This window comes from Engystomops pustulosus, chromosome 7, assembly GCF_040894005.1.
Source record: "Engystomops pustulosus chromosome 7, aEngPut4.maternal, whole genome shotgun sequence".
NCBI classification, from domain to species: Eukaryota; Metazoa; Chordata; class Amphibia; order Anura; family Leptodactylidae; genus Engystomops; species Engystomops pustulosus.
The window spans coordinates 135995213-136015983 of NC_092417.1; the positions used below are offsets into that span (position 1 = coordinate 135995213).

Genomic DNA, 20771 nt, shown 5'->3' on the forward strand with positions numbered 1-20771 from the left:
CCATGTCACCGAAATCGCCACTCCTCCAGCTCCTGCACCTCAGCCTCCTCCCCCCCAGTCTGCCCCCTCCCAGGAAAATTTGGCATTTGAACCGGCATACTCTGAGGAACTGTTTTCTGGACCCTTCCCACAGTCACAAACCACTTGTCCGGTTGCTGCTGAGCAATTTTCCGATGCCCAGGTTTTCCACCAGTCACAGTCTGTGGGTGATGATGACCTTCTTGACGTAGTGGAAGTGTGTAAAGAGGTGTCCGACGATGAGGAGACACGGTTGTCAGACAGTGGGGAAGTTGTTGTCAGGGCAGGAAGTCCGAGGGGGGAGCAGACTGAGGGATCGGAGGATGATGAGGTGACAGACCCAAGCTGGGTTGAGAGGCCGGGTGAACACAGTGCTTCTGAGACGGAGGAGAGTCCTCGACCAGAACAGGTTGGAAGAGGCAGTGGTGGGGCCAGACGGAGAGGCAGGGCCAGAGCTGGTGCATCAGCGCCAAATGTGTCAACTAGTGAAGCTCCCGTGGCGAGGGCTCTTGCGGCGAGGGCTAGATCTTCAGAAGTCTGGAGGTTCTTTAAGGAAACACCGGATGACCGACGGACTGTGGTGTGCAACATTTGCCAAACCAGGCTCAGCAGAGGTTCCACCACTACTAGCTTAACTACCACCAGTATGCGCAGGCATATGAATGCTAAACACCCCACTCAGTGGCAACAAGCCCGTTCACCTCCGGCCGTGCACACCACTGCTCCTTCCCCTGTGTCAGCTGATAGTCAGCCCCCTGCCCAGGACCCTGCCACAAAAACCCCATCGTCGCCTCCACGATCCTCCACAGCATCCACCAGCGTTCAGCTCTCCATACCCCAGACGCTGGAGCGGAAACGCAAATATAGTGCAACCCACCCGCACGCCCAAGCCCTTAATGTGCACATCTCCAGATTGCTTAGCCTGGAGATGCTGCCCTATAGGCTAGTAGAGACCGAGGCCTTTCGCAACCTCATGGCGGCGGCCGCCCCTCGGTATTCGGTCCCCAGCCGCCACTACTTTTCCCGATGTGCCGTCCCAGCCCTGCACCAGCACGTGTCAGACAACATCATCCGTGCCCTGACCAACGCCGTTTCTGACAAGGTCCACCTGACCACGGACACGTGGACGAGTGCTGCCGGGCAGGGCCACTATATATCGCTGACGGCACATTGGGTTAACTTGGTGGAGGCTGGGAGCGAGTCTGACCCTGCGGCTGGTCATATACTGCCGACGCCGAGGATTGCGGGGCCTACCTCGGTCCAGGTGTTTCAGGCCTACTATGCCTCCTCCTCCTCCCACCTCTCCTCCACCTCCGAACTACCATCCGTGGGCACGGCGCCATCAGTCGGTAGCTCTAGGCACAGCAGCAGTGCCGTCGCTAAGCGACAGCAGGCGGTGCTCAAACTGCTGAGCCTAGGCGATAAAAGGCACACCGCCCAAGAGCTATTACAGGGCATCACGGCGCAGACTGATCTGTGACTGGCACCGCTGAACCTGAAGCCAGGCATGGTTGTGTGTGACAACGGCCGTAACCTGGTGGCGGCTCTGCAACTCGGCAGACTGACACATGTGCCATGCCTGGCCCATGTGTTAAATCTGATAGTTCAGCGTTTCCTCAAGACATACTCCAATCTGTCTGATTTGCTCACGAAGGTGCGCCGCATCTGTGCGCATTTCAGGAAGTCCAGCACAGATGCTGCCACTCTCAGGGCAGCGCAGCGCCGCCTCCAACTGCCCGCTCACCGACTGTTGTGCGACGTGCCCACGAGGTGGAATTCAACACTGACCATGTTATCCAGAGTTTACCAGCAGCGCCGAGCGATTGTAGACTGCCAGATGTCAACTTCCACCAGAACTGGTAGTCAGGTCAGTCAGCTTCCTCAAGTCTACAATGAGGAGTGGACGTGGATGTCTGATATCTGTCAGGTGCTGAGTAACTTTGAGGAGTCAACACAGATGGTCAGGGGCGATGCCGCCATCATCAGCCTCACCATCCCGCTGCTTGGCCTGTTGAAAAACTCTCTGATCAGCATGAAGTCGGAAGCTTTGCGCTCGTCACAAGAGACGGGGGAAGAAGATTCCCTTGTTGATAGCCAAAGCACCCTCAGGTCTGTTTCTCAGCGCATATCGGAGGAGGTGGAGGTGGAGGAGGATGAGGAGGAAGAGGAGGAGAATGTTGGCGAGACACAAGAGGGGACCATTGTTGAGTCCTTCACTGTTCAGCGTGTATGGGCAGAAGAAGAGGAGTTGGAGGAGTTGGAGGAGGAGGAAATGGACAGTCAGGCCAGTGAGGGGAGTGAATTCTTACGCGTTGGTACTCTGGCGCATATGGCAGATTTCATGCTAGGCTGCCTATCCCGTGACCCTCGCGTTCAAAGAATTTATTCCAGCACCGATTACTGGGTGTTCACTCTCCTGGACCCACGGTACAAGCAAAATCTTTCCACTCTCATCCCTGCAGAGTAAAGGAGTGTGAGAATGCATGAATACCAGCAGGCCCTGGTGCACAAGCTGAAACAGTATTTCCCTTCTGACAGCGCTAGCGGCAGAGTGCGTAGTTCTGCGGGACAAGTAGCGAGGGAGAGTAGGCGAGCAGGCAGCTTGTCCAGCACTGGCAAGGGTACGCTTTACAAGGCTTTTGCCAGCTTTATGTCACCCCAGCAAGACACTGTCACCTGTCCCCAGTCTCGGCAGAGTAGGGCTGATCTTTACAGAAAGATGGTGAGGGAGTACGTAGCTGACCATACCATCGTCCTAAATGATCACACAGCTCCCTACAACTACTGGGTTTCAAAGCTGGACATGTGGCACGAACTGGCGCTGTACGCCTTGGAGGTTCTTGCCTGCCCTGCCGCTAGCGTCTTGTCCGAGCGGGTTTTCAGTGCAGCTGGTGGCATCATCACCGATAAGTGTACACGCCTGTCGACTGACAGCGCTGACAGGCTGACGCTTATTAAGATGAATAAAGCCTGGATTTCTCATAATTTCCAATCTCCACCAGGTGAAGGAAGCTCAACCTGAATAATTGATCCACTCCTCCTCCTCCTTATTTTCCTCCTTCTCCTCCTCTTTGTACAGTAAAGCAGAGGAAACTGGCTATTTTTTGACAGGGCCCACTGGCTCTAGCTATAGTACTTTATGCATTTAATTTTTCTGGAGGGCCACCTACCCGGTCCTCTGTTTTAAACAATTTTTGGGAGTGCCACATACAGGCACTCAATCTATTCAATTTTTCTGGAGGGCCACCTACCCGGTCCTCTGTTTTAAACAATTTTTGGGAGTGCCACATACAGGCACTCAATCTATTCAATTTTTCTGGAGGGCCACCTACCTGCTCCTCTGGTTTGAAAATTTTTTTGGACTGCCACATACAGGCACTCAATCTATTCCATTTTACTGGAGGGCCACCTACCTGCTCCTCTGGTTTGAAAAATTTTTGGGACTGCCACATACAGGCACTATCCAAATTTAATTGTCTCCATAGCAGCCTCCACACGTTGTCTCCATTGCTACCTCCAAAAGTCGTCCATATAGCTGCCTCCATACATCGTCCCTTTATCAAACGAGGTGTGTCAGGCAGAAATTTGGGTTGTTTTCATGGATTCCACATCAAACTTGTTAACTTTGTCGCCACCCTGCTGTGTTATCCACAAAATATACTGGCAAACTTTTATCATTTACCAATATTATTTCAGCGCTTCTTGCGCATCTGTTTACATTCCCCTCACCCGGCATATCCTAAACTTATAAGAACGCTACTACACTTGATCTTATACAAAAGTGCTGTTTGGGGAGTAGCCTAGAGACAGGGGCTTGGATTGGCGAAAGCTCGCCTGGCAGCGGAGCGCCAGCTCCATGCGCATCATGCGCTTCTTGCGCATCTGTTTACATTCCCCTCACCCGCCATATCCCAAACTTATAAGAACGCTACTACACTTAACTTGGTGCAGGCTGGGACCGAGTCTGACCCTGGGGCTGGTCATATACTGCCGACGCAGAGAATTGCGGGGCCTACCTCGGTCCAGGTCTCAAAGGCCTACTATACCTCCTCCCAACCCTCCTCCACCTCCTCCTCCTCCGAATTACCATCTGTGGGCATGGCGCCATCAGTCGGTAGCTCTAGGCACAGCAGCAGTGCCGTCGCTAAGCGACAGCAGGCGGTGCTCAAACTGCTGAGCCTAGGCGATAAAAGGCACACCGCCCAAGAGCTATTACAGGGCATTCCACATCAAACTTGTTAACTTTGTCGCCACCCTGCTGTGTAATCCACAAAATATACTTGCAAACTTTTATCATTTACCGATATTATTTCAGCGCTTCTTGCGCATCTGTTTACATTCCCCTCACCCGGCATATCCTAAACTTATAAGAACGCTACTACACTTGATCTTATACAAAAGGTTCTTAGAAGTGCTGTTTGGGGAGTAGCCTAGAGACAGGGGCTTGGATTGGCGAAAGCTCGCCTGGCAGCGGAGCGCCAGCTCCATGCCAAGATCCAACTAACATAGTTTTAACTGCAGCACCTTTAATCTACTACTAGTTCACTGCCTCCATACATGGTCCCCTTATCAAACGAGCTGTGTCAGGCAGAATTTTGGGTTGTTTTCATGGCTTCCATGTTAACTTTGTCGCCACCCTGCTGTGTAATCCACAAAATATACTGGCAAACTTTTATCATGTACCGATATTATTTGAGCGCTTCTTGCTCACCTCCTTTGGTTCCTCTCTGCCACCCATTGGTTTGAAGCCTGAGTCCATTTAGGGTATGTCGCCATGACACTCTCTAGCCTGCTGCCGCTGCCTCTGCATGCCGTCCCCTATAGTGTCAGGGTCAATTATTGGATGTTTTAGATGCTATCTAGCTTCATTCTGTCACTCTTTCATGGCCATGCTGTTGCCCATAATTTTGGCATAATGGTGCGTTTAAGCAGCCTCAGAGGCATCCATGCATGCTGCCCCTGCTGTTTCCTGTCCATTTCCGTGGTGTTTCCATCCTTTTCTGAGGTTCCCAGGTGTTTGGCCAAGCTTCCCTGTGCAGAGCCTTGGTCCCCTTGAAAAATGCTCGAGTCTCCCATTGACTTCAATGGGGTTCGTTATTCGAGACGAGCACTCGAGCATCGGGAAAAGTTCGTCTCGAATAACGAGTACCCGAGCATTTTAGTGTTCGCTCATCTCTAGTAGTAACATATAAAGTGAATATTTCCATTATCTCTGAGGTAAAGAAGTTCCTATGTTAAGTAAATTCTCCCTGTAGCCTAAGAATAGCTAAGAATCTGGAAGGGCTATATTGTTGGCTTTGTGACACCTAGAATCTCTTTTTTTTTCCCATGAAAGAGGAGAGTTTCCTATTTTATAGGAAACCGGAGATATTAACTTTTAAAGTGCCTTCGGGAGTGATTTTAATATATAAAAATCACACCGAAATTCTTAAATTAAACGTGAATATCTCCACTTCCCTGATTCCTAGAAACACAATTCTAGATTCATTTGAACACAGAGATTCTCCTCTTTCAGGGGGAGGGGCTGGGCAATTGCCCAGTTTGCCACACACTAACGACGGCCCTGCATACAAGATGGTGCCCAACCCCAAGTCAGAAGTTACAGGGTTGTGTCTAGGGGCAACTGAAATTGTGTACAGCAGGACTGATAGAGACAGGTTGGACTTATATCTGTGAAATGCTGTATTTTTGTAAAAAGTGAATTAGAGAATGTGTTATTTTGGCATCCTGAGTACAAATAAGATACTTGTCTTCATGGGAATACCCCTTTAAGTCCATAATTGATGTCTATGGCATATGCCAGTGTGGTCTGCATGCACTTCTACCTTTTACATCCTGATCAGCTTGGAGATGTGTAACACTTGTGGGCGATGCCAGCAGTGTCTAGGGATATTATGGGTAACAGTCTCTGCTAGCTTCTTTGTTAGTTCTCTTTTTAAACCCTCTGGTATTTGTTCTCAGTGTCCAGTACTTTATTTTAGCACCTAGGACCAGTGGTTCTAATATTTGTATGTGACTTCATATATTTGTGACCAATAACTTTGTTTTTCTTCTATTGAGAATTTACCCACAATTTTATCCAGCGCTAATAATTTGGGGGAACATCAAAGACTGGAGCATTTCTGGATCAAAACAATTTTATTCAGGACATTAGGTTTGAGCTGTTTGTAAAGGGAACTTCTACAAAAATGACAAAAATGACAAAAACAAAATGAAAAATATTTTCAAATAAAAATTATGCTTTAAATGCAATGGGTTAGTTGTCAACTATATGCATCAATTAAAATATTGGTGTCCACTTATGTGGTTTGTGATTGCTATGTACTTCTGTAGCTGGCTAGGAATGGATCAAACTCCCTCATACACAATTTCAAAATAATGCATGTGCATTAAATTCAATGGTTTATTTATACGGTATGTGAGCAGGGAGTGGAAAGTTTCTTTTAAACAATTCACAATGGTATAGCGTTGAACCTTAAAAGCTACATGGACTAGACATGTTTTAAGTACAGTAACAACTTTCCATAAGACTACCTTTTTAAGGAGACAACCCCCCCTTTAAAACAGACTTCCTCTGACAGATAAACAATGTCACCTTCTAGTTTGCATAATGACCACATACACTAGATCATTTTATCCGACTCATGCAGTGTATATGAAACAATTTGTGATATGAAACACTTCATATTGTATTTAGTGGCCAACACCTTCTATTGAGTGAGGAGGAGGTTGTCAGTGGGTAGGGCCAGCAGTTAAAAGCAGTGCAAGAGACAGATTGTAGATTCTAGGATTTATGTTTCTAGGAGACTAAGATCACAGCCATTGCAAAGGTGAGAAAAACAATACTTGTTTCTTATCACTGGAACCCACTGTATCTGTCATTAATATCCTATAATAACTTTAAATAATGGATAAGACTTCTATAATGTAATAAACCTTAGTTGAATTTTTCATAAGTGAGTGGGAGTTCTAGTTTAGAAAACTAAACAGGAGAAACTTGTTAAACAGACTAAAAAACTGTATGAACAAGAAAGCCGTCTAGTAAAGGGAAATTGCGGACACATATAAGAAAGACAGTGTTGTCCCATTGGCTTTTAAATATTACTTCAAAAACGCTCAAAATACTGTATCTTGAATTGGCCAAAACAACAGATTTTGGAATAGTTTACTAATCACTTTGTCATTTTATACCACAAAAACAAATACCTAGGTTCATGTTCTTAACTAAAACTTTTGAGAAACATGTCAAGTGTTTTTTCAACCTAAAACTGACCCAAATTTGTTCAGTACTAAGTTTTAATTTTTTCTGTAAGGGTGCCTCACTAAGCCTTCTATTACTGAAAAGCTTTCAACCTAGTTTGGCATATGCAAATTTACTTTATCTAGTTTGAGATGTAGGCTAGTTTCATCTAGTCATCACTTAACGTAATTTCCACTATGAAAATGCTGCTTGTGCCCCCAAGCCCCCTCACTGCAAGCCTCCTCCTGCTCCCGGCTGGGGTACTAGGATCCGGCTGAGTTGGGGCTAGGGCCGGGGCATAAAAAACAGCCCCCCCCCATCCCCTAGATGGAATGAGAAGCCTAATTGGGACACACTACAACCAGTAATCTGGTGGTAGGTATTATTTAAGAATTACAAACCATTATTTATGATCTCATTTAGCAATTTATAATACAACTACTGTATTATTGATTGCATAATTCAATAGTAGAGATGATAGTAATGAAGTTTGTAATATTTAAAGGGGTATTCCAGGAATATGAACGTCTGACACAAAAACCCATGATGATATAACTAAATGAATACAACAATACTCAATGTCATTAGTCACAAAACGAAGCTTAAATAATTTGATTTTATGATTTACAAAGTTTATGGCCTCTCTAAAGTAGGTGGAGTTATCACTAAGATGGCCGCCACTGGAAACTACAAGTTCCATGATCCTTTAGTTCTCAGTAATCCCTCCAACCACTTATGCCCTGCTCCCAGTGATGATGTAACAGACTTTCATTACCATAGTAATGATGTGTAACTGCCATCACCATAACACTGGTCATACTGGATGCACTGCAACCAACCGACTACAGCCAAACATAGTGGTGATCACATGACCTGCCCAGGCAGGTGCAGGACATGTGATGTGGACATGTGACCAGCAGCCATCTTCTGTCCTGCAACGGACCGCGTGGAGGAAATTAACGGACTGATTAAAGGGCCAGTAGCATTTTAATTCTCCATCACACTGTATGTCACCAGCATTTTCTGCTAAGGGGAGCAAAATTTTAAATAACAACTAATTACACATTAGCTTATATTTTGAGTGCCCATTTGTATATGAATTATGCTGATTCCTGGAATACCCCTTTAAAGAATCATGTTCTTGTTCCTATTTTTTTCTCTGCATTTCCTCCTTAGCTAAGCATTTTGTATAAATCTGCTCCCATTACTCCAGTGACAGCTGAGAGCTAAAGGAACCTGCTAACTGTCTTTATAGACAGTGCCTGCATAGTCTGATGACCTCAGAGAGCTTATATATCAAGTGAAATGAAATCTAAGAAAGACTAAATCATTTTCCTCCTGATGTCTCTGAAGTTGACAGAGCACCAGAAGGTTTTCATATATTTTGCTCACTGCAGGAGAATGAAGGAGAAAAAAGGCACAGAGAAGCTTGATGAAGTATATTACAAAGTTCAATATTATCTACTGCTTTATTCATTTCTCAGCTTCATAGCTGATATACTTTAAACTATTTATATGCCCTGAGCCTGAAAATGCTGCACAAGTAATGTAAAAAGGGTCTAGTTACATTGTTTGTGATTTAGTGCATGTTGCAAAAAAGTATTTTGTTCAGATAACTTTATTTCGTTTGCTTCTTTAAATACAGTGAGCTAAAATGGAGTTAATAGTCAGGATTGGTAAGTGTACCTATTCCATAAATTTATATACCTATGGTTTAGTTCACATACATATAATAAATAGGAATTAATTTGAAATACTGACATGCCAATGGTAGGCGAGAATACTGAAGATATTGTGACAAAATTTGAAGCCTTTTGTCTATACTAAGCTTATAAAGAATGTTTTTACGCAACAGTGCACTTCCTACATGTTATCATAGATATGTTATTTGAGAAATGTCAGTCTGTGGTTTGCATAGCTAAAAAAATTCTATTCATGTGCACTGAGCCTGTATGAGATGCATGGTGACTGTAGAGGATTTTTTTTATTTTTTAGAGAAAATTGTAATCCTCTATATAAATCCAGTTTGTGAAGTAATGTGTATAACTTAAGCCACATGTTTAGGCTCCCAATTAATTTGTTCCTAATATATCAGAAAGTGAATATTTTATAGTTCAAATCTGCGCCAGCTCCTAGATCATGGGGGGACATGCATTTTAGTTTTTTTTTTTTTTTTGTATAATTGAGATTTTTGGGAGGTCTTTTTTGCACCTTATCATTATATAAAACAAAAAATCTGAAACAGAGGATGGCATGTGGGCAAATTTCATTGGGTGGATAAAATAATTCTTAAGACAAGAGAGGACTCATCTGTGCCAGGCTTCTGGTGTAGTGAACCCCCTGAATCACCGCAGACACAAGCCAAAACCTGGAACCAGAATCTAAGTGGCACCCGGTCTTCACCAGAGCCCACTGCAAAGTGGGTCGGACTTGCTGTGGTGTAGTACCACCAGGTCGTTCCACAGGTGCGACTTTGTCTGCGGTGGCAACCAAGGCGAAGTACAGAGTCGGTAGGCAAGTTCATGGTCGGGGAAAGCAGGAGGCCAAGACAGGCGGCAGTGGTTCAAGGTCAGAGGCAGAGACAGAGCAGAAGGTCAGGGCAGGCAGCAGAGGAGAGTAAACGGGAACAGGTCCGGGGTCACAACAGGGAATCAAATCACAGGCATAAGGCAAAGGACAAAGCTTTCTTGAGACGCTGGGAGACGCCGGCTTTTATTAATTATCTCTAAAAGGGCCAGCACCAATCAGAGGTGCGCTGGCCTTTTAAACCTCCTGAAGCCGAAGCGTTGCACCCTACGAGACGGAAACGTGCGTGCACGGCCGCTGGTCGGGAAACAGGAACTGGGAGTGGTAAGACACAGAGTATCATGGGTGAGCACCCATGACAATCTGATATACCCTTGATAGATGCATATCACCCACTCAGGGGTATCAATAGTTGTATCTGTATTCATGCACCTCCCAAGCTCTGGGCATCGTAAAAATAAACTCATGTATACATAAATATAAAAGTATGCAATAGCCCTGATAAGTTAATCCTGAATTATAGAAATATAAAGATACATAAATCAATGGTGGGTATGTAGTAGCAGAAAGTAATAATACAAGGGGTATAAGTACAGATCAATTTTACTAACAGCCATAGCAGACTGAACAATAAATAAAAAATACATAAATAAGTATGAATTGAACTATAACTTACTTTTAAGCATGACTGCAGCAAGTAAGGGTCTTCCCCCATGGATCGGATCCCCCGTGCCGCTTACTGGGAATCTGATCCACTTCTGGGCAGCCCCGAGGTCTACCAAGTGCCCCGGGGCTGCCCGATCTCCCTGGCAGTCAGACCCCTTCCAGGTCTGACTGTAAACTGTCTGCGCATAAGTGATATAAAAAATGTTATGTGCTCTAAAATAAGAACACTAAAAAGAACAAAGCTTCTCACAAAAAATAAGCCCTTAACCAGATTTGTTAGCAGAAACAAGTGAAAGACAGTGATGCTAAAATTAACAAGATTTTTGCCAAATTACTTTTTATTCAGTAAAACTGGGGTAAAAATAAAAACATATATATAAATTAGGTATTTACGTGATTGTGGTGACCTATAGAATAAAAATAATATACAATTTTTATGGTATGGTAAACAGCCCAAAAGAAAAACCCAAAATCTTCCTAAAAATTGATGATTTTCATTTCCTCCACCAACAAAGAGTTAATAAAATCTCACCAATCAGCTATAGATGCCCCAAAATTATGTACCAGAAAGGTAGATCTCATGTGGCAAAAGAAATAAGCCCCTATAGGTCCACATTAAAAAAAAGCAAAAAAAATTATAGCCTGTACAATTTGACAATGCAAAATTTGACAATTTGTAGACGGCACCTTCATTTTGTTTTAACCCCTATAAAACACCTAAAGGGTTAACAAACTCCTTAAAAGTGCTTTTTCGTACGTTGAGGGGTGTAGTTTCCATAATGGGGTAATTTGCGAGTCTAGCTATTATTTAGACCTCTCACAGTCAATTAGAAGTTGAGCAGGTTCATCTTAGTAAAATAAGTAAAATATGTGGAATCTTAAAAAAACATGCCAACATAATGCAGACATTTGGGAAATGTAAGTTATGAAATTATTTGGATGCTATGACTATCTGCATCAAAAGTAGAGAATTTAGAACTTTGAAAATAAAGAATTTTTCCAAATTTTTGTCAAATTAGTTTTTTTTCATAACTAAACGCAAAAAATATCATGCAAATTTTTTAAACTAATTTGAAGTACAATGTGTCACATGTATCATAGTTTCAGCTAGGCAAATTGTCAAATTTTAGCTACTTTTGCAGTTTTTGCACCATTTTTGTGACTTTTAACTTTGTTCTGTTTCAATTACGCCTAGTTTGCACCTTTGTGCAGTGTGCCTTATGTATCAATGTTTTCCAGATGTTCTGTGTGAAATTTTGCAGTTTTTGCACCATTTTGCAGTTTTTGCGCCATTTTTGCTGCAATTCTGCCCCTGGTCTAGGGCAGGTGCAAAGAAAGTTTTTTTTTCATGGACCAGATTTTAAAATTTGAATTATTTCACATGCTTTAACTGTTTAACATTTTGCACAGTAACCACTTTTTTAAAATTCAAAAATTTTTGCATTTTTTTTTATTGGTTACCTTTTGTACATTCAAATGTTAACAGTAATGTAATTAGAAAAACCAACTCTCCTCAGCTGTTGTAATAGGTTTCAAAATGCATCAAAAATGCAACATGTTAAATCCCAAATTAACAGTAATGTCAACTCCTAAATATAACACCCTCACCTGGCTTGTGTCCATGTGGATTCGAGATATTTGCAACAGTCTCAAAAAGAAGCCAAAATTTTTAACCTGCCAGGATAGGAAAAACTGATCATGTATCACAAGTAAAAAGACAAGATCATACATAAGGTGCAAAAAGAGCCGCCAAATGTCTCTAAAATTAACCTCAGAGAATCAAAGCTATGATACATGTGCCCCTATATGTCATGAATAAACAATCTCAAAATCCCCTAGATATCTCATAGCGTTCTAAAGCTATAACCACATGAAACAGGGCAGATTTGAAAACTGGGGCCAAAATAGGCTGAGTCCCAAACCAATTCATTACTGAAATTACCTATTGGGAGTGCAGAAACGCATACATATACAAGTTACCATGCTTTTGGCTGGAAAGTGTTTTTTCTTCATTGCTGAAAGTGTAAGCAGCTGTCAGTATCCTGCAATAGCCAGTATGATTCCCTTGCTGTATTTCAGTAGTGGACACAATCCTTCCTCTGTACCTGACGGACCAGGTGCCAGGACCAGTCATTAAAATAGACAAAAAAATGATAGATAAGGAAAATGTTGTATGGAACATCTGGAAAATAAAGATACATAAGGCACACTACACTAGGTGTTCTTGAAAAATGACTGTCGCTGTGAAAAGTCTCAAAATTAAAGAAAGAAACCCAGCAGAAATAACGATACATTTTCCCCATGGAGTTTATAATTATATAAAAATAAAGTGTGTTTTGGCCTGGGACATGGGCCTATGACAGCTTTCTCTACTGCGAGTATAGATAATACAAAGTTTTCATATTATTCATGACTAGAACAACTTTTTGTGTAGTCACATTCTTCAGTGAAGTGTTCCTTCCGTACAAGAGGTGAAGAGGAGAGCACATAGAATTTTTCTGTCAGCCCATCCCAGCGTTTATGACTCCTTCAGGACCACAGGAATTTTTCTGTCCTTGCCTCTTTCATGTGAAATCTCACCTCTTAACCTATTAAAATCTCCTCCAAAACTATGTGGAATTGAGCAGAAAACTGTCATCTTTTGCATAGATGAGTCATCACTTTAGCCATCTATACCTGGGGTTCTAAAAAAGTTAGGACTACGATTATAGTATCAGATTAAAGAACATGGGAACATAAATTCATGATAGAGTGTGTGGAGGTCGTACATTTGCCAACCTCCTCTCCAAATATAAAAAGTGCTAAACATGAATTTTCAAAAAAAAAAAAAAAGCTTCCCGTATAGATTGCAGAATCCATCAAAAATTCTGAATCAATAATTTACCAACCCATAGCTAAGGGAATTGCTGAGGTTTGTCTTTCAGTTACTTTTAAATAATAATTTTTAACTTTTTTAAATTTGCAGTATCTGCGATAATTGGCCTGTTAATTTGCATTGCTATCAGCATTGCTATGATTGCTATGGGTAAGACAAATTTTTCTTATTTGTTGGTCTTTTATGCTCTGCAGCTGCACTTTTATAAAAATGTATACTTCTTTGTTTTCAGGATCCATTTACATCAAGGACTGTGCAATAGAGCCGAACATTCCAATTTACCTAATAGTGGCTGGTGTAACTAGCTTAATTATATGTTTACTATTCCCAATTCATCTCTGTGCCCCCTTTGCAGCGTATGTCATTGAGACAATCGTGGGTCTCTTTGCACTTGCCTGGTTCATTACAGGTAATTATACAAAAGACTTCTTTAATTTGTCATCCTATAACTAACCATTCAGCTATCATTTCTGTTTAACCCCTTACTGCTCAGCGGCGGATATATCCGCCACTGAGCGCAGTGACTTAGCGCTCAGTGGCGGATATATCCGCCACTAAGATGATGCCGGCTCAGAGCCGAACTGGCATCAGCAAACACAGGGTGCCGGCTGTAACATATAGCCGGCACCCCAGTGTAACACCCGCGATCGGGCGTGTGACCTGTTAAATGGAGCGGTCAGCGCGACCGCGGCATCTAACATGCCTCTGGGGGGGTCTTTCCCCCAGGTTCGGCCCCCTCGAACCATATTAGGGGGGCGCCGATTGCTGCTATGGCATCTTTGGGGTCCAATCGGGACCCCAGAGATGCCTGCAGGCATTGCCAGTAAGATGGCGTCTGTGACGTCATCTTACTGGCACAGTGCCAGCCTATGCATATGCATAGGCTGACATTGCTAATAACCTGCAATACATGAGTATGTTATTAAATAAAAACTAAAGTAATAAATCAATAAAAATGCCCATAAGCCCCATAACATATAAAGAGACATATAACCCCCAAAAAATGGCCCCAATAACGAGTGAAAATAAGTGAAAATTTTATAGCCTACAAAAGGAGGCAACGAGAAAACTAAAATCCTGGCAGCTCCAGGGCGCTTCTTCCCTTCTGCGCCTCGCCGTGCACCCATAAAACAAGTAACTGTCACATGTGGGGGGTCTCTGTAATCGGGAGAAATTGCAGAACAAATTGTATGGTGGGTTTTCTCTTTTTATCTTTTGGAAATGTGTAAATTTTAGGGCTAAGTGAACGTATAACTGGCACAATTTGACCATTCTAAATTTCACCTCCATTATGATTTCATTACTATGAAACCTAACAATCTTCCTAAATGCTGTGTCTGATAGTTTGAGGGATGCAGATTTGAAAATGGGTTGGTTATATAGAGGATTTTGATGCCAAATATGTAAAATTTCATTCAAAACTGTATTTATCCCCAAAATGGTAAATTCTAAAAATACAAAAAATCGATATTCGATTTGTAAGCCGCGTGACATCAAAATAAATTATCCAGACATTTCAAAAATTATGAAAATGTAAAGTAGACATATGGGAAATGTTATTCAGCAATTTATTTAGGTGGTAAATCTATCTGCCTGAAAACGCAGTGATTTCGAATTACGAAAATGGCAAATTTTTCTAAAAATTCATAATTTTTTTTCTTTTTTTTGTAAATAAACGCAAAACTTATCAGCCAAAAACAATCTCAGAATCGCTTTGATAAGTAACAGTGTTCAAAAGTTATAACCATATAAAGAGACGCAAGTCAGAATCCAAAAAATTGGGCTGAGCCTTAAGCTACAAAATGGCTGGGTCTTAAGGGGTTAATTGACTTCTAAATACTGATGCAAAATACTGACCAGAATACTGAGGTGTAAAACTTGCCTTGTCCAATATAACACTACCTTACCCACCACAAAAATACAATGATAACATACATAGAAATTTAGTTACTGAGTTAAACATTCATCAGAATTTATCAGTAGAATATGTGTGTATAAAGATACTTTTGACTAAAAACATTTAAAGAGAAACAGGGCCTCAATAAAAAAATATACTTTTTATTTTTTATTTTTATATTTCTAACACATAAGAAACAATTGATATGGCTGTGCACTTGACGTCTTTATTAATAACTATGCTAAAAATGTATACAATGCTTTATGGCTGAAAGCCATTACTTTAACCCTTAATGCCGAGGCCCTTTTTCATTTTTGTGTTTCAACTCTTTACTCCCCACCTTCAAAAACTCATATATTTTTTTATTCACGCCATATACCCAAATACAGCATAAATATACATACAGTAAATACAGACCATATATATATATATATATTTATACATCCAGCATACACAAATATATGCAGTATATATACACCACACACACATACACACATCCAGCATATACACACCCAATTCTGTAAATGCTGGGGCCCCCTGACACTGTGGGCCCCAAAGCAGCTGCTAAGGCTTCTACCCCTGTAGCTACAACCATGATTATCCTACATATTTAGTCTTTTTTGACAAATATTTCTGATAACTTTTCTTAATAGTCAGGGAAAAAATAAAAAGTAACCTAACCTATGTTTGCCATTATTTTTTTAGCACTTTTAAAAACCTTTGCTTGACAAAACTTTTCTTCTTTCATTTTAGGAAGCGTTTGGGTGTTTAGACACTACCAAACTGATCCCAGAGACTGTAATGACACATTATACAAGTTTGCATTTGGCATTCTGCTCTTTTCATATGCAAGTGTAGCTTTTGTTCTAGTAGTCTCCTGCATAGTTGTATGCTGCGGGGCATGCTGCGGAATTTGCAAGGTAAGATAATAATTATGCACAAAGAACCACAGATGGATGTTATCATATAAATTTACTGCAGCTTGTCTTTTGCTGCAAGTTACCTTGTGTCTGGAGCTGATGTAGCTCTTGGGCTCAGATGTGGAATACTTGTTGGATTAAATCTGGGTTTTAAAAATCATAAATAACCTAATGAAAATATATCTTTGCATGATGCAGATTGAATAAATCTACACCATAAGTCAATTTCTTTGTGCTATTGTTATTTTTTGAGTAAGAAATTTTTCTCCAGACTGTTCTGGCGGAACTTGGGAACTTGTCAGTAATCCTTGACTGGTACTTGCCTTAAAGTGAACTTTAACCCCCTCCCAAAAGCCCACTAACTGTAATATGTATATCCCATGGAGGTCATTTAAGCATATTTTAGTTTGCAGCATTTATGAAAATTTATTATTTTGTACAATGCAGTCATCCAACCCCGCCTCCTGTAGTCGGGCAACCCCCGCCTCCTGCAATAAGTGGGCAGTGGCAGATTAACCCCTTAACGACTTGGCCTTTTTTAGTTTTTTCACTTCCATTTTTCACTCACCAACTTCAAAAATCTATAACTTTTTTATTTCTCCACATAAAGAGCTGTGTTTTGGCTTATTTTCTGCGTAACAAATTGCACTTCATAGTTACGGTATTTAATATTCCATGCCGTGTACTGGGAAGCGGGAAAAAAATTCCAAATGCAGTGAAAATGGTGAAAAACCAAATTTGCGACGTTTTCTTGTGGGCTTGGATTTTACAGCTTTCACTCTGCGTCCCAAATGATATATCTACTTTATTCTTTGGGTCGGTACGATCACGTGGATACCAAATTTGTATAGGTTTTGTAATGTTTTCATACATTTAAAAAAATTAAAACCTCCTGTACAAAATAATTTTTATTTATTTTGCCATCTTCTGGCGCCAATAACTTTTTCATACTTTGGTGTACGGAGCTGTGGATAGTGTCATTTTTTGCAAATTTTGATGGCATTTTCATTACTATAATTTTTGGGACTGTGCAACCTTTTGATCACTTTTTATGAATTTTTTTATTTTTTTCAAAATGGCAAAAAAATGGCATTTTCGACTTTGGACGCTATTTTCCGTTACGGGGTTAAACGCAGTGAAAAAACTTTATTATATTTTGATAGATCAGGCATTTTTGGACGCGGCAATACCTAACGTGTTTATGATTTTTACTGTTTATTTATTTTTATATCAGTTCTAGGGAAAGGGGGGTGAGTTGAATTTTTAGGTTATAATTTTTTTTTTTTACTTATTTTTACTTTTACTATTTTTCAGACTCCCTAGGGTATTCTAACCCTAGGTAGTCTGATTCATCATATCATATACAGTATATGTGGATTTTACTCCCCATGCATTACAATGTGCAATTAGCATGGGTTAAAACGAAGTAGCCTCGGGTATTCGGAACACCCGAGGCTACCATGGCGACGGATCGCCGCTCCCCGTGACGTCATCGGGGAGCGGTGATCCACGACAAGATGGCGGCGCCCATGCGGGGCCATCTCTTTGAAGCCGTCGGCAGCATTGCTAGCACCGATCGCGGGTGTTACCGGTAAGCCTTTGCTGCAATATGCAGCAAAGCCGTACCGGCTATGGAGAGGGCTCGGAGAGGGTACGGCGTGCGTCGGGAAGGGGTTAAGTGTCCCATGAACTGTTCACACAACTAGGGCCCCCCAACTTCCAAACCAACATGTGCCCTCTATATATGATCTTTACTTAATCTTTTACTGTTCATAAAAGTAATTTAAAGTTGAACTTCAAACCTGCTTTTATAACCCATCTATTGAGGAAAGCCAATCAGATTCCCGACTACTGTCCAGACCAGGTCTCCCAGACAGTGTAGGAAAAGTTATTAACTGGAGTATAAGCACTAGGGTAGGAAATGTAATAAACTACTAATAAATTACTACTGTAATAAAATGTCCAGCAGCAGCCTAACCTCATTAATGAAATGTCTACAGCAGATGCCCCCATTACAGAAATGTCCACAGCAGAGTCTTCTTTTAATGAAATGTACCCAGCAAAGCTCCCCTTTACAGAAATGTCCACAGCAAAGCTCCCCTTTACAAAAAATGTCCACAGCAGATCCCCCTTTAATGAATTTTCCACAGCAGAGCCCCCTTTTACAAGAATTCCCACAGCAGAACTTCCCTTTACAGAAATTTCCACAGCAGAGCCTCCTTTTTACAGGTATATCCACAGCAGGGGCCCTCTTTACAGAAATGTCCACAACAGAGCCCCCTTTTCGGAAATAACCAAAGTAGAGCTCCCCTTTACAGAAATGACCACAGTAGATTCTATTTACATAAATGACCAGAGCAGAGGCCCCATTTACTGAAATGTCCACAGCACATGCCCCCATTTAATAACATGTCCAAAACACATGTCTTCCTTTACATAAATGCCCCCAATTACTGAAATGTCCATAGGTAGCAGGGCCCTCTTGAAAAAAAATTCTATACTTACCTTTGGCTTCTTCTCCCCAGACCGCGGCTCTGTCTATTCCTCTTCCTGCTTGAGTGGCGCATACACTATGGTGTCATGCGGGTGCAACACCGCCAGGTTATAGTGTATGCGCCCAGGCCACAAGAGGAGAAGACGGAATTGCAGGGCCGGGGAGTAGAAACCGTAGGGTGAAAATAGACTTCTTTTTTTTAGAGTGATTAGAGTGATGGTGGATCTTCATATAGGACCTGGCATGGGCCCCTCGCAAGTCAAAGGCCACGGGCACACGCCCATACCCCCTACATGAAGATACACCATTGACTGTGGGGCCTGAGGAGGAATAATACTAGTTGGCTAAAATCTAGATCTCATCTCAATGCATCTGAAGTATATAAAAATAAACTGAGGAGACTTGGTCTTTCCCACAGCAGGAAAGCAGTAGCTTCTTGATGGATTGAAACTGTTAGTTCAAGCACAGGTTTTTATGTCAAATACAATGGTGAAACAGGGAGACATCAGTTCCCCGTCCACCATTCCACTGCCAGCAGTGTCTCTGTCTCTGTGTGCTATGTATAATGTTAGTTAATTATGGTAATAACCAACTTTTCCATTGCTTTTACAATTTAGATAAGAAGCGAAGAGTGATGTTAAGGGATGATATCCTCCCAAGCATTAATCTGGAGATAAAGACTGGATTTTATATGATTTTCAAACCACTAATATTGAAACAAATGTTATATACTATCATTTAGGTTTTCCAAGTTTTTTCTATTTTTTGTTTTTCAGATGTAAACCTATAGAATTGTATAGCTATACTAAGTAGTGAACGTAGACCAATGCAGACTAGAACATGTACAATAAATGTAGTAATTGTCACAGAGGGTATTAGGTTTTGGCTCTGAAGAGCAGTGTTGTCATATCTTTGTTAGTAGCAGCAGGACTGACATTGCATTAATATTGTATCTGGACATGGTGAACTTGGGTGTACTCTTGTGTGAGATCAATGAGATCAAATCAATAAACTGCTGCACGACCCCTCCCCTCTACTCTGAGTAAGAACAAAAGGCTTTTGGTTGAATACTACTCATAGTAGAGGAGAAGGCCTGGAGAACAGTTGAATGCAGAGATCTTACAGCATATCACACTAAGGACATTCCAGGTCCAGCTACAATCCTGCATTATATAGATATAATTTTTTAACAGTCCTGTTGCTACTTAAAGCAGAAACAAAGTTATGGTTACACGGATCAAACATATAACATTGTAAAGGCGTTTTATCATATGGTACTAATAAACTATATTTTCACTAGCAGTGTGTTTTCATATGCGTCTCTCGACAACAACTTTCACACAGCATTGACTTTACAGTGCTTCTTGGCACTCATAGATCCAGACACCATAACTGTGGTAATCTTCTTATATTTGTTACCCATGGCTGCCTTCCTAATAAAATCAACATTTAAAACCCCCCTCGAGTATATAGCCTGCATGCCCCTCCCGGTCCATCGCAGGCACCATGACGTCAGCCACAAGCTGATATCATAGTGTGTGCCGATGCGGCTGATTTCACAAAGACTTTGACGGACCAGGACCCGATGTCGGAGCCACGATGGATGCCGGGGAGTGTCAGAAGGTGAGTTCATTTTTTGTTTTTTTCCTTGACTCGAGTATAAGCCGAGTTAGGGGTTTTTCAGAAAAACTAGGCTTATACTCGAGTATATATGGTATGTCTTTTTTTTGCATATATTGCATATGTTTGGTGTTTTACATCTTTATACCTGCACAGCTAAGAGGTAATTTAAAGTATAAGAAATGGCCAACACACTATAATGACAAATGTAACAGCAAAAAGACCAAGAGAAGTGTGTATAGGCCAAAAAAATGATATACAAATCTTTATTTAATGTTGACACCACATAACAAGCATTTAAAAACACCTAAAAAGTACATAAGTACATACAAACTTGACCCATGTATAAGATCACAATAGATCCATACAAGTCACATCGCCCCAATGGACAGTAAATATATTGTCTTTTTGTCCTGTGAAGAGTAAGTGAATAGGAACTCTAAATGCACAATAATCTTGTCAGTCAATAAATAGATGCAGTTCACCTTTAACAATATACATGCAATGCTGCAGGA

The 20771-nt window shown here is 41.5% G+C and overlaps 1 protein-coding gene across 2 annotated transcripts; it reads left to right on the plus strand.

The window, feature by feature from the left end:
* Positions 1-6761: 6761 nt before the first annotated feature.
* On the plus strand, positions 6762-19926 carry LOC140068967 (transmembrane protein 272-like). 2 transcript variants are annotated; one of them, XM_072114310.1, is made up of 6 exons: positions 6762-6848; positions 8904-8934; positions 13416-13475; positions 13558-13734; positions 15976-16142; positions 19254-19926. In XM_072114310.1, exons 2-6 carry the CDS (start codon positions 8913-8915, stop codon positions 19269-19271), a joined length of 444 nt encoding a protein of 147 aa, XP_071970411.1. In that variant the 5' UTR covers positions 6762-6848; positions 8904-8912; the 3' UTR covers positions 19272-19926. The 2 variants fall into 2 exon arrangements, with proteins under 2 accessions (XP_071970411.1, XP_071970412.1); XM_072114311.1 differs by lacking the exon at positions 8904-8934 and having other exon boundaries at positions 6782-6848.
* Positions 19927-20771: the final 845 nt, after the last annotated feature.